This window comes from Thermobia domestica, chromosome 7 (assembly GCF_964235325.1).
Source record: "Thermobia domestica chromosome 7, izTheDome1.hap1.1, whole genome shotgun sequence".
NCBI classification, from domain to species: Eukaryota; Metazoa; Arthropoda; class Insecta; order Zygentoma; family Lepismatidae; genus Thermobia; species Thermobia domestica.
In genome coordinates, this window is record NC_137460.1 from 295,198,579 (window position 1) to 295,213,304 (window position 14,726).

Consider the following 14,726-nt stretch of genomic DNA (forward strand, 5'->3'; position numbering starts at 1 on the left):
GATTTGCCATCATCACATTCTGTTTTAGCCTAGACAACATAAACGTGGGACGTAAAACTTAAAGATTTGATTTAATTTCGTTTTAGGACTTTTAGGTTTCAGAGAGTTGGCAATATATTCTTAACCGCATGTTATATTACTTTTATTGTCTTTTTCAACCAAGAAAAGAGTCTAAATTGCAATGTCAAGGTATGTGGTACTGTATCATACATATATTATTTTATATTTACATGATAAATTTTGTGTAAATAACATTACTCATATTGAACATAAATATGTAAATAGTAATTAAAGGAATGTGTTGGACGGGTATGAGGATGGGGGAAGCCGTTAGAAAAAGTGTATGATAGAACTTACCCCATACCTTCCCATTTATATTCAAGAATTTGTCAGGGAAATCGATCTTTACTTTTTTGTGGGAACCCTGTAGAAGTGTTGTGTGTTGCTGTTTGTGTCTAATGTATATCGAAAATTAAGTTTAGTTGGTTATGCTATATTGGAAACTAGTAGCAATCCCAATAAATGTAAAATAATATTTAACATTTCGATATTTATGATAAGGAAAAATAAGGATAGCTTCCTGTTCACAGTTGCTAGATACTACGGCCACCAGAACTCAACGTTCTATGTGAAGTGCTGCCTGAGCCCGGACGGCCGATATCTCCTCAGCGGCTCCACGGACATGAATGCGTATGTGTGGAATACGTCAAAGCCAGGGCGACCCATTGCCAAACTGGTTGGTCACGGAGCAGAGGTCACGTGCGTTGCTTGGTCTCCGGCGGATAGGCTTAAGGTATGTACTTGATTTATTCGTGTTGGACGAATGTTTCAAAGAAACAAGTCCGTCGTTTTGTGTTCTGTTCACAAATAGAAACGTTTGAAAACGAGGCTAAAAGACGATTTTTAAGGCAGTAAATAGTATGAGTAAACGAGCAACGTCTTGAATGGATAAATTACCAAGTTCTGCCAGCTCCTGTTTTAAATCAGTTGCAAGGTTATGTTTTTGCTTCGACACAAATATAAATGAAAATAGTATATATTACATTTGTTTTCGGACTTATTATTTATAACTGTTCTGTAAGGCCTTGTTTCCATGTAACAGTTTCAACTCAATAACTGTCTTCATCAGACTACCAAAATGAGTGGAAGTCCGATGAAGACAGTTATTGAAACTGTTACGTGATTGTATTTTTTATATATTATCACATAGCTTTGCCCAGTGTGTTCTTGTATTTAGTTTAACAATATTTCTTACCTTCCTTAGGTTTGAGTTTCGTGTGCCTAGTTTAGGAAATTTAAAGAATAATACGAGGTGGAGTCCGAAAATGTTTCCCCAGGCGACTGTGGATACAGGTGGGGATGCAAGACTAAAAATAGCATGTGACATTAAAGATCAGACGAACCTTTATTTTTCCACATAAGTACTACATACATTGAGACATTTGTCATACCAGTCTATAAGCCTCAAAAACCCTTCCAGGAAAAATTCAGGGCTCTGCATACGGAAGAAGCGTCGAACAGCTGCTGTGACTTCAGCATTCGGTTGCTTCCAAGGCGCTTGTCGCCGAGAGTTTTCTTCAAAGCCGGAAACAAATAGAAGTCGCTGGGTGCGACATGTGGACAGGATTTAATTTCCACCATTGCTGCTGTTTGCTTTCCTGGGGAAAAAGGGATTTACGGACTCCCTCTCGTAGTATGTTTTTCTAGTATAATGTTTATAGGTCAGCGCAAAACATAATTGTAAGCTTAGTTTGAAAAAAAAAGTCACTTGGCTTAAAATCAGTATCAGCCGGTAAAGAAACGACACTCTTTATCAACGGAACAGGGCCGTAACTTGTGGGGGGGCAGGAGGGGCAATTTCCCCTCTCCCCAGAGAAGCTCCCCGCCGTTCTAGGGAGCCCACTTTAAGACAAAATTTTCTAACTTCATGTACGATACGAACATGAAATTATAAATGAACCATCGAACAGCTTCGCTACATTACATAAACAAAACCGCACACAAGAAGTAAAAAACAAAAATGAGTCGTGGGCCCATTTCAATAAAACATTACTATTAGGAACTCTACAAATAATATTTATTCGTATGCCTTTCAGATTTGTGAATGTTGTCCTCTTAATTTATGGAACGGGTACAGGGACGTGCGGAAGGGCCTACAGGCTCCAGGAGCCCAGAGTAAGAGAGAGATGGGAAGAAGGAGTCTATTTTAGAATTTTGCGGGAGGGCCCGAAACAACTTTTCCTAGGGGGCCCCAAATATTACTGCTTGCCCCTCCAGAAAAAATCTAAGTTACGGCGTTGCAACGAAATACAAAAATGCTTCAAACATTTCTCCAGAAACCGCCACAAGTAAGGTTTTGGAATTCCGTACGCTCAGTGTTGCACAGTTAGTGTTTTTTTTCTAATTGTAGTGGATTTAATTTTTTTTTTTTTAATCAATAAAGAAATGCAAATTTTCTACTGGTGTGTTTGGATTTAGCAGATACTTCAAGTATTTGCAGCAATAAAGATAAATGTCTCTGATTTATTTATTTGTTATTTTGCATATTAATTTAGCAGAGTTCATTAGCATTTAGCAAGAAAATTTATTTCGTATGCTTTGTATGCTCTATCAATAAATTACATATTTAAAAAAAAAAAAAAAAAAAATACTGTCGTTATCGATTTCTGGTGGATTGGCTTTCAGTTAGCATCGGTTTATATTTTAAGTAAATACGGTGTTTGAAGTTCCATATGTAGCACCTAATGCTTGGAAGTTCGAAGTTCCTAATGCTTGATTCATTTTTCTTCTAAAATCTAGGGAGGGGAGGGGGCATGGTGGTAGCCTCAGTGTTTACCTTTTGTGCGTGAGGTCTCAGGTTCGATTCTTGCCTAAGTAAGTTTGTAGTGAACATAATGTTCGTAGGTTTTCCCGGGGTTTTCCCCTGTTTCCTCTCACATCCTCATTCCATCATTATTCTTAATCATTCTCTCCCTCGGCCTAAAGGGCAAAAGCGTGGCAGGTTAAACTGAAAGATTTTTGGCTTTGACAATTCATTTTGGCTCCAATGACGTGTACTATAGAAGAGGGCCAAATTTGGCTCTGGCCAATTTCAGCTGTATGATTTGCGAGCAAGTGAAAGCACGGTGGCTCAGTGGTAGAGTGCCTCTGGTGTATGGAAGTCATGGTTCGATCCCCGGCCAAGTAAATTTGTGGCGGAGAACATCGTATATGTGGATTTTCTCGAAGTACTTCCATTTCCTCCTACATTTACATTCTATCATTTCCTCCCACATTCACATTCTATCAATGCTTTTATCGTCGTTTCCTTTAGCCTTAAAGGACATAATCGTGGGATGATAAATTGAAGGATTTCCATTTTTTTTCATTCATTTGTGGGCAAGGGCTTGACGCTGCACTCCCTTAGTAAAACTAATGGATGAGTGTCAGGGTAGTGGTAACCTATGCTGCTTTTTACCTGGTAGTTAAGATGTCCGAAGTTTTGAGTTCGTAATGCAGGTAACTGATGACAAACATATAAACATAGATATTAGTGTCCAATTTTCAGTCCGTTTTGTTTTAGTCTCATATTTATCAGGTTGCTTTAAGCATTTGATTAAACCTTTTTTTCAACAGCTTACCTATGTAGGGTTTACCAGTAAGAACGTCTAACTTTGAAATCGTGTTCTGGCAAGACTGACTGGATTAGCGAGATGCAGTACTCTGTAGTAAATTAGCGTGGAAAGACACACAATTCAGCAACGCATACAAATTGTTCGAATTTACTATCGTACTCTGGTCTTACTGAATCAAAAGTTTCCCCGACGCATTCTGCCAAAAAAATGGTGATGTGAAGTGGGCGCCCAGATTACATGATCTTTCCCGTCTGGATTATTTTCCCTCGGGTTATCTTAAATCTCAGGGCTACGAGAATAAGGCACGAACAACTTGAATTGAACTCAAAAGAAACATTGAACCCACCATTCACATTTACACGCAATATGTATGCAAAATTGGACCTACCCGAAGGAAAGGAGGACATTTGAATGACATTATCTTCAAAACCTAATGCGATTGATTATTTTTCACAATTTATATATACAGGGTGTTAAAAATATGTCACAATATTTTGGGAACAGGTTCTTCACATCAAAATAAGAAAAAAACGTTCATATGAACCTGAGCTCAAAGGTGGATAGTTTCGGAGCTATAGGCTGGCGAAAACGTGAAACAAGTGAACTTTTAAAAGTTTATAGCTCCACTACTATAGGACCTATCGTAGTCAGAGCACACCAATTTTTAGAGAGGTAGGTGCAGAGTGTTCAAGTAATCCTAAACAGCCTCTCTAAAGGTGATTGTGCAAATACCGGAGATTCTTAAACATGGATATTTCAGTAGTTCACATACTAGCTCTCAGTAATGCCTTGACGCGACTACGATCGGTCCTATAATAGAGGAACTATGGACCTTTAAAGTTTATTTTTTTCACGTTTCCGGCCCCCTATAACTATGAAACTATGCACTTCCGACCACAGGTCCATATGAACTTTTTTTTTTTTCTTATTTTTTGAGGAATCCATTTCCAAATTATTGTAACAAATTTTTGAAACCTAGATAGATAGATAGATAGATATAGATATATGGGGGTAATGCCACGCGTTCTTTTTTAATTGTTCAGAACAGCAATGAGAGAGCACCATGGAATCTAATGAATAGTGCTGTACATACCTACGTATGTTTACTATGAAATAACTCAGAACTATTGCGTAATTACTCTCCGTTAGAAGATAGCACACGGAAATTTGAAACCTTAGACTGCGTGCAGTTGCCCTGCAGTTGAGGGTAATAGCACGCAACAGTTGAGTTCTAAGTTTAATTCATTTTTTAAAGCTTGCTTATGAGGATATTCCCTAAATGTATTTGCTTTCTTCGCTCTTTGTCTTGCAGAAGAGCCTTAAGACATGTTGGTGTTAGGGTTTCTTAGCTTTGGTGCCTTCTCTTCTGACGATGGTTTTTGCCTACGAATTGGAGAAATTGCTATTAACGGTACTATTGCGGAGAACTTTTCGGAATTGGTGACTTCCCTTGATGGTCCAGCGACTGACAGTTCAGAAACGTCACTAAATTTTTGCTTCGTCGAGTCCATTGCATCATGAGAAAGGTCTGTTTCCATATTCTCCTCAGTCTGACTACAGCACTGATCACTTGCAGCAAAATCAGCAGCTATAAAAACTTTTGGATTCATGGGGAACGTGCCACAGTTTTCAAAGCCTGATGAGGCATTTTAACCATACGCACTCTTGTGTTCTGCGTGCTATTACCCCAAATCAGGCCATCTTTTTTTTTTTTTTTTTTTTTTTTTTTCTTTGGGTTCTTGACTGACATGCGTGAAAATAACAAAATACTAACCCTAGATTTATTCTAAATTGAGTATTCATACATATTGAGTACAAAAATACCGTACCCCAGAAGTAAGTTTGAACTTAACCACCAAAGAGAACTGGTGAAATTTTTGAAGAAAAACAAAGATTTTCAATGTATGGTCATACTCCGCAGTACGTTCTCTGCAGCGCTCTCCCACTCAAGTGAGGTTCGTTGGGCACATTGTTGATAGGGTTGAGCATCATGCAGGCCTTCTGCTTCTTTATAAACAGGGATGCGTGCAATTATACACAGCGTGCCATTACCCGTTTTCCCCCTATATATACACAGCCTATTACTGTTGCTTGTATTTTTATTGTACCTCATTATCTCATTTTAAAGTTATGACGTACTTCTTAACTAAGTCGTATACAGGGACGTTTTGAAACCTCTTTTTGTTACAAATGTCTTCAATTTGATGTAACGAATTACACCCGTACCCCCTGAAGATTCCTTCTTCGTGTCTTTTTTCTCTGGTTATTTTCATATGGAAAATCCTCTTTCTTGAGTCGTCTTTATACACGTCCATAATGACGTATCATGGTAGAGTGATTGATTCCTGATGGTGCCATTTCTTGTCTTTGCGAGAACGGTTCTTACAAAACTCATGTCCGTTGTTCAGATTTTATTCTACTTAGTATATGAGAAATGGAGGAAACACACACACACACACACAAAAAAAGACTTGAAGGATGACCTGGGTCTAGAATCGAACCCAGGTCTCCGGTATACCATGTCAGTGCGCTAACCACTATACTAACATTTCATTTAATGCGTTCAACTTAATTAGGCGTTGAATTAGAGTTTAATCAAAATAAATTAAAATACTTATTCTTTGAAAAGTCAAACTCAATAATATTTCATTTGTGTTATCACTTTGGTGTTAAGTCGTGGGATTTGATGAAGCTAATGTGAGGACATAACAATTCAAAATGATTGACTTTGTATTTACTTATAAAAAGCTTAAAATTTTCATTTGCCAATTCTGTTAGTTTCTGTTCTATAAGTACTATGCTTTAAATATAAACTCAAATAGTTCGTCGTAAAAACCGAGAAATCAGTTGTGAGATATTGAAATGCACTGTTTGAATAACATTGTTTGATGCGTGTATATAAATATATATTTGCAAAACTTAATGCATTTTTCCTCTTGTTGTTGCAGGTAGTGACATGTTCGGATGATTTCCGCCACAGAATCTGGACAGTTGGTGCCGATCCAGATGAGGATGGCACAAGACCCCTTTTGCGGGGCTGGGCGGAACCTATCACGTTGAGTGCTGAGGAGGCCAGTAACGATCTCCCGAGTACCTTGGAAACTCCAAAGATGATGAAGCATCGAGTGAAGAATCAGGAACGCACCCCTACTGCCAGCCATATTGACACGAGTTCTCAGGATTCGTGCCGCAGTAATAGTAGCAGCAGTACTGTTACCAGTGCGCAGTCATCGATTTGCACCCCGTTTTCTCCGTTCTTGTACAAAGGATATATAAATGGGTTCGAGGAGCGGAAGTCGTATGGAAGGAGCAGTGAGAAGAACGTAGTGTCTTTTGATGATATCGAGAACAGTCTTCCTGAAAGCACTAGTCAGATGAGCTCGGACGACAGCAGGGGCTCCGTCGATAAGGGACAGGGTCATTCTGGGCAAATGCGCAAAGTGTTGTCTCCAGTGAAAATGAATTTGGGAGGGAATATATCGTCGACAGTGAGACGAGGGCGAAACCTGTTTGGGGGAAGTCCCACTGACGATGATGATGATGATGATTTAGGGAAGACAGACGCGAAATCAGTTTTTCTAGGCGTTAGTTCAATTTCCGAAACTTTGGAAGATGAGAGGCGAGCGAGAGATTCTGTCCAGTTTTCTCCGACTTCTAATCTTCCGAACTTTGTGATAGACGGAACGCTGCCTCACCATCGCTGTGCTTCTGGCACTAAAAAGAAACGTCAGGTGGATTGGTTGACACAAATGAATCGCGAGCGAAAAAGGGTGAAGACGGAGGAAGCAGCATCAAAGACTCCCCGACGCCCTGGACGCTCAAGCGGCAAGAAAAAAGCCAAGACTGAGTCTCTCCTGCAGTTTTTCACTAAAAGGTCATAACCGTTAGGTATGGCATTATTATTTGTTTTTCAGAAATTTTACGAATGTTTGTAAGATAGTTAATCTCTAAGTGTTTTCTAAGCGCACAATTGCATGGAAGAAAATGTTAGCAACCTTAGTTTTGAAAGTCTTAAGAATTACCAAGACTGTGTGCAACAAAACCCACACTTCAATCAGGCTTTATCTTATTCTATGTGTTCAGAGACGTTGCGTATTATGCTTTCAAGTACAATTATTTAAACTTGCCGTCACATGGCGTGGCCAGCACGAAACTAAGCAGCTCATTGGTTAATTCAAGGCAGTTTTTCTCCATGGCATAAAGCAAGTCTCGTCGCGTATCAAACCAACGACCACGCACACAGTTCTTATTAAATACATGGATTTTAAAGAATGGAACGTACCATTACCTGTTTTTTTATTTTTTCTTTCTTTTTTACATTGAGTCCTAGCAGTATTGGTATTACTTCAACGCTCTAGATGTAAAGTTAAGGAAGAGTTTTACTTCCTGTTAGAGTCGTTACTGGGTTCGAATCCTGATGTCCTACAAAATGGAACGTCAAACTTAATAATTGTGTTGAATGAAAGATTAATATGTAATTCTTTTACGAATTATGAAACTGTTATGATAGAAAAGTGATATTTTATGTTGATTTTGACCATTCTACACGTTTTAAATGTTACCTACAACGGATGGCAGTGCAACTGAGCAGCTATTATATTCATTTAACTGAAATTAGAAGAGCGCGCGCGTTTGGTGTACGGGGTCCCAGAAATTTCAACACATTATAGTGGTTTGGATTTGACCTCAAATTGTACGAGGGCCATTTGAAAAGTAAGCTCCGATTGGCTAAAAAAAAAAAGGAAACACCAAAGTAAATAAGAATAATTTATTATATACAGCTGAAAACTAATTCTTTCCTCTATTTTTCAACATAGTTTCCATAAACATTCAAGCACTTATCATAACTCTGCACTAGCTTAGAGAGCACTAGTTTATCACTTTTCATATAACAGTCCTGTAAATTTGTGGAAATTCATTGGCAAGCTCAGAGATTGTGAAACGTCAATTTTCACAAACTTTTCAATCAATTTTCCGAACGAGTTGATCAGTGACTACTGATGGCCTGTCACTGTTCTCTTCGTCATAAATGTTTATTCGTCCACTTTTAAATGAACGAACCCATTCACAAACTCCTTCACTCATCACACTTGGTCCATATACGGCAGAAAGTTCCTGATGAATAGCTGTAAGAAAACATATAACAGCTCGTACCTCGCACTTGGCGGGTTTTTCTATTGGAACCACACATTTTGAGATTCTATAGAAGTGGAACTAGTGATCAGACAACCTTCACTCTACCACGGTTGGATGCAGACTGAGATAGTAGCGCTGCCCCCACTAATTCACGCACAGTAACCAATCCGAGGTTATTTTCCGAACGTGCCTTGTAGGTTCCCCTTGTACTCAGTGATTTATTTGTGGATTTTGTAGAAGGGGGGAATATTTATAAAGGGTTGCTACATTATTAAAACATGAAGTTGAATTATTGTACTTTAAAACAGATTATATAGCCTACGAAAGGGGGAAAATATGTTCCCAGGCTGGGAAGACTGGATTAAACCTAGGCACAAGGAAGTCAAATTCAGAAGGGGGGAAATTCCCAGGCTTCCCTGGCTACAAATAAATCCCTGCTTGTACTGAAGAAGGATATTATCCTTCAATAGACAAGCAAAACAAAAGAAACTTCACGTTCTGTTAATTTCTCTCTTTTCTATCAGATAAACTTTTGCACATTGTATGAATCTCTTTTCGAAGGAAGAGCTTTGAACAAGGTTGCTGCTATTTTCTCTCCTTTTCTAAAAAACAAGACTGCATTTGTATAATAGTATTGAAGGGAAAATGTATTACTCATTATACGCAACTTGTGACTTTATATTATTCTCAAGTTCTGGGAAATTTTGAAAAATAAGAATCATTCATGTACATTAGCATCGACGAAATGACTTTACCATTATTTGTTCAAAGCTAAATTTTGTTATCTGTGTTGCAAGGAGGTAGCATAAAAAAAAAAAAAAAAAAAAAAAAAAAATCAGGAAAGGTTATAGAACATAGGCATGATATACAAAGTGTGGCAGTTAGGAAACTATACTGAGTTTGTAAAAGAATAAATGAATCACAAAGTGGAATCAACTGTCTCGGTTTATGCAAAGATGGAACGTCGTTAGTCCACACACAGTTTTACACTACACGATCTATTAACCTGTTATGGTCTTAAAGGTTCGCGTCACTACTTTCTGGATGATGGAAACATAATCGGAAACACAATCCTTCAATAGTGCCTTTAAGTTCAGGAAAAGAAAGTTACAGGGAGACAGCTCTAACAAGTATACAAGATGTGGTAACACCGCAGGGAGCAGGTCTGACAAATAAACATTATTATTATTATTATTATTATTCTTTTTTCGCGAAAATCTTATGAACAATCATTGTGTTGTGTCTGAGACATTCCTGGCAACAGTACAGCCATTTTTGTTTCTGCTTCTCCGTTAAGGAATTGAGCACGAAACGTGGACACTGCTGTTTTCTTTAAGTTTTCCAGATCGTGACGGCGACAAATAGGCTTGATCCTGACGTCCCCACTAAATGTCAATCAATCTTTAAATCCTCCATTATTATCTAGCGAACACCGCATTGAAGCGATTATTATCCTTAGACTTGACTTGGATGTCGGTCATTTAAAATCCCGAAATTTGCGAGTCATTTCAGTTGTTCTGACAAACTTCCTTGCTCTCATTTTCCGTATACTCCCTGCTAACACTGAACCCCTTATACCTTTCAAAAGCACGACAACGAGAATTGTCCCCATAAACCATTTCCAGCATCTCAAGTGTTTCCGAGGAATTTTCCCTATCCGTGCACAGAACTTCATATTAACTTTTTTGTTCCAGTGTCAAAACAGTCAAAGGTTAAATATCCTAATGCAGACCATCAGTCTCGTTTTTTAATTGCCTCACTGTGTGTATGGAATGAGTAGAAGGGAGATAATGATAGTGTACAAGTAGTTACAAATCCATGAGTGGTGGATGTTATTGTTTTGTTTGTCTGTCACCGATGCATCAGATTCCCTGTCTGTTCGCATGGTTTCCCGATAATCGGAGAATGAATGGAATAAATTAAAAAGAATGTTTTTGGATGTCTGTTCAAGGTTTATTTTGATTTTTTTTAAAGGTTTAATCAATGAGTAAGAATGTTGGATCATAGTTAAGAATAATCATTTTATTTTGTTTCAAACGAACAGAAATTGTTTATCAATCAATTGCATGTACAGTATTACTACGTATTGACTGAAATGCAATTCTCAAGGAGCTTCATACTAAAAAGGGTTAAAAATATAATTTGCCGAACTCTCAATAGAAAACTTAGTCCAACATACAATAAAAATGGTAACTTAGAACAGTTGTTCTCAACCTTCTTTGACTGACGTCACACTACAAAACACTGACGACATCGCAACATACTTGTTTGATTTTTAATAATATAATAGTGTAATCTTATGTTTCTAGAAAGTAGTGACTGTAAAATGCTGAGCATTGTTAATGTTGCTGAAGGCGTTGATTGATACTAATTATTATTGCTCCATCGTTTTTAACTTCTAAAATTTGGTAACAATTCCATGGGACTATGCGCTACATCGGTTGGGAACTACTGCTTTGGAAGGTCTTTCGCTGAACGCTTCATCAGAGAGGAAAGCGATTTAAATATGGCACTCTAGTAGACGCTTTACAATTTTCTTTTTTCCGTTTTTCTTTATTCGATTTTTCCTTCCTATCTGATGACGCATTTAACGAAGTCTTTAACTGTTAATTTTTCGTATATGGGGTGTTAATGAACTATACCAACAAACGGTGAGGTATGATTTCTTATATCAAAATAAGAGAAAAGTTCATATGGACCTCTGGAGAAAAGTGCAGTTTCAGAGGTAGGGCCGTCCAGGAGTGAGGAAAAAATACACTGCATACAAGTTAATTCGAGCACAGGAAACCGTACAATGGCGGTACATATCGTGTATAAAGAAAATTACAGATACGCCGTATAAAAGCACATATTTAAATAGTGTGCAAGGATGCACAAGGGATTCCTCACAGGGCATAATTTCACATATGCTCCCAATAGAATTACCAGATACGCTCGGACTTAAAGATGGGCTCAACGTAGGCAAAAAGTAAGTCTTGACAGAAGTGAATACAGAATGCTTTCGGCGGGAAATGAGAAGTTTCAGGGAACGCCAGCTCCACGGTTCCTTGTTTTTGAAATAACTCGTGCTGCTATGAATTTTCACGCTTTTGGATAGCCAAAACTATCCACTTTTCTTCACATGCTTGCACGAACTTTTTGGATCAAAAGATCCAATATCTTTCAATCAAAAATTTTCTTGTAAGCCTTACATCTGGAGAAGTACATATAGTGTAACCAAACCCAAACTATCATTTAACTCAGTATGATGTGCTTATTCCGTAGAAAATACGAAAACTCGATTTAGGAGACGTTCAAACATTTTGTGGCTTCAGATTCAAAAACTAATTATTGGGCAACGAAAGTTTCTTGTAAGCCTTATATCTGTAGAACTACATATACTGTAGGCAGACTGAAAAGATCACTTAACTCAGTATGATGTTACATCGAGAGACTTACCTCACATCATGTGCATATATATAGAGGAAAAGTTTTCTACTAAAATTTTAACAAAAATCACAATCCATTTTGACAGTTTTCTCCATTCCAGTGCTATTTAAGTAAAATTGATCTGAAAATTTGAATGAAACAATATCCATCCGCGAGCCATTACATCGGAAGATATTGAAGTATCCAAGTATCAGGATAAAACTTAAGGTGGAAAATAGGAAAGTAACAGAGTACTAGAATGCAGCGGAAGGAATGAATGAAACGTACAGTTTAATACAATAACCATACGTAATTTTATACACATATACAGTATAAAGGGTGTTACAAAATTTTGGGAACAGATACCTCACAACAAAATGAGGGGGAAAAAAGTCCCCTTGCATATTACCGAATTCCACATCATGTACGAGTGACACGGGTGCCAACTTGGAATCGAAAATCGAATCTGACAATTGGAACGGAATAGAAAGATGTGCATATCAATGCACCATGCAAGAGGATTTTTGGTCTTTTTTTGATGTTACTAATCACCTCTTGAAGTATGTGCACATCTATCTGTTCCGTCGCAATTGCCACGATTCGATTTTCGATTCCAAATTAGCAACCCTGTCACTCTTACAGAACGAAGAATTCGACAATATGTAAGAGGACTTTTTTCTTCTGATTTCGATGTGACGAATCTGTTCCCAAAATATTGTGCCACATTTCTGTAACACCCTATATATATATATATATATATATATATATATATATATATATATATATAAAATTTTAACTTGAAACTTTTTCTCAACCTTCTCTTTCGTGCTTTTTACGATAACCATACAACTATTTCCTAAGCACCACTCGTTCCATAATTTCCTTATTAATTTTTTGGCTTGAAGTTTAAAGAAAGGTTCGAACACTTCAATGTTTGTTTTCAGTGTGGCCTTCCTAGTCAGCTAACACTGCTTACACTACCACGTGATTAATTTTCGTGTTATTATTGATAATTGCACAATCTTATTTTTGTAAAGTATAACTGCGAAACCGACTTCCAAAAAGGATATCTGGGTACAACATTCTAAAGATAACTCCTGTTTATGAAAATTGCGATACCAAGAAAGACACTTTTGAGCAGAATGAAATGTATACAGATTCGTTTGATGACTATAAAAATGGTTACAATTTCAGGAGCTTCTATGGCGCGGCATCAAATCAAACAGACGTTGGATGTGTTGTTATGGTATCGCATGCCATCTGCTATGCGAGCCTACAAGACCTCGACCGTGTTCGACGGGCGGTCGTCATTCATCGGAGAAGACTTATACATGTGACCGGACACTGTCCTGTTGATACATGGCGTCCGATGTTTGAAAGAAGTTGAAGATCTCGGTCTCTAGAATTTGTCACTGGTGACGTTGCACTGCGCAACAGCCGAAATGGTGGTGCATTGTGCTTAATAGGATACCGTCATCTAACGTGTATATATCCATTACTGTGGGATTGGTTGAAGCGAAACTCATCCGAGACCACGACTGTCTACCACTTAGCACGGCGTTCACAAGTCCATTGTAGCATCGACCATTATTATTGGAAGCCGATGGAGAGGAAAGGCATGTTTGGCGACAGTCGAGCATTCAGCTGACTCAATCGACACAGATTAGTCCAGACTCGATACCGTGTCTGGACGAAACTGTATTCTCGCATGCGCTATCCCACTGAAATTGTAATCGTTTGTACGTCATACAAATGTAATGCAGATCTCGAGAGTTTTGATGCATGTTGTCATTTCTAGGTATTGCAATTTTCACAAGCAGCAATGTTTGTATAAACATGAAGTGCATAAATGTGTACTTGCAAGTATTATTTATTTTTAAATGAAATTTTAATGTGTATGTTGTATTTTTTGTTGAATATAAACTTTGTTATCTTGTGATGTAAAATATTCAGTCAAGTCATGTTTATTGTACGCTGTCGTGTCTTTCATACTTTTTAAAAAAATAAAGTTAACAGAAAATCAGACCTATTCTTGTTTAATTAATGTTATTACCTTATTTGCGTGTTACTGAGCCGTTATCTTTCAGCAATTTGTATATCTTTCACTCCCAAAGTAATTATTTCTAAAGTAAGTCTATCTGAAATGAGTTGGTGAATTATGCTGATTTTGCATACACTGTGGTACATCTTAATAAATATACTCCATAGTTCTGGATAATCACAATAACATTTTAAAACACATTTTTCTGACCAGAACAAAATGAATTATTTAATAACTATACGATTTTTGTTACAGTTTCAAGGACCTAACGTCCTCTTCATCAGACATTTAGAAAAGACAGATGACAGCAAATCTTATATCTTCCTCAGCCGTTAGTTAGCATTTTGTTACATTTTGTTACATATTACAAATTTAAAATTATATATATATAAAAACAACAATTAAAATTATATAAATGCAAATGCTAACTAACGGCTGAGGAAGATATAAGATTTGCTGTCATCTGTCTTTTCTAAATGTCTGATGAAGAGGACGTTAGGTCCTTGAAACTGTAACAAAAATCGTAT

General features: G+C 37.5%; 1 protein-coding gene across 1 annotated transcript in view; it reads left to right on the forward strand.

The window, feature by feature from the left end:
* l(2)dtl (WD40 domain-containing protein denticleless) overlaps positions 1-14,183 on the forward strand; it is a 44,839-nt gene extending 30,656 nt beyond the window's left edge. The window contains exons 7-8 of the mRNA XM_081766727.1: positions 591-793; positions 6,563-14,183. Coding sequence (XP_081622853.1) covers positions 591-793; positions 6,563-7,495 — 1,136 coding nt within the window. The 3' untranslated portion in view covers positions 7,496-14,183. The remainder of the gene's footprint in view (positions 1-590; positions 794-6,562) is intronic.
* Positions 14,184-14,726: the final 543 nt, after the last annotated feature.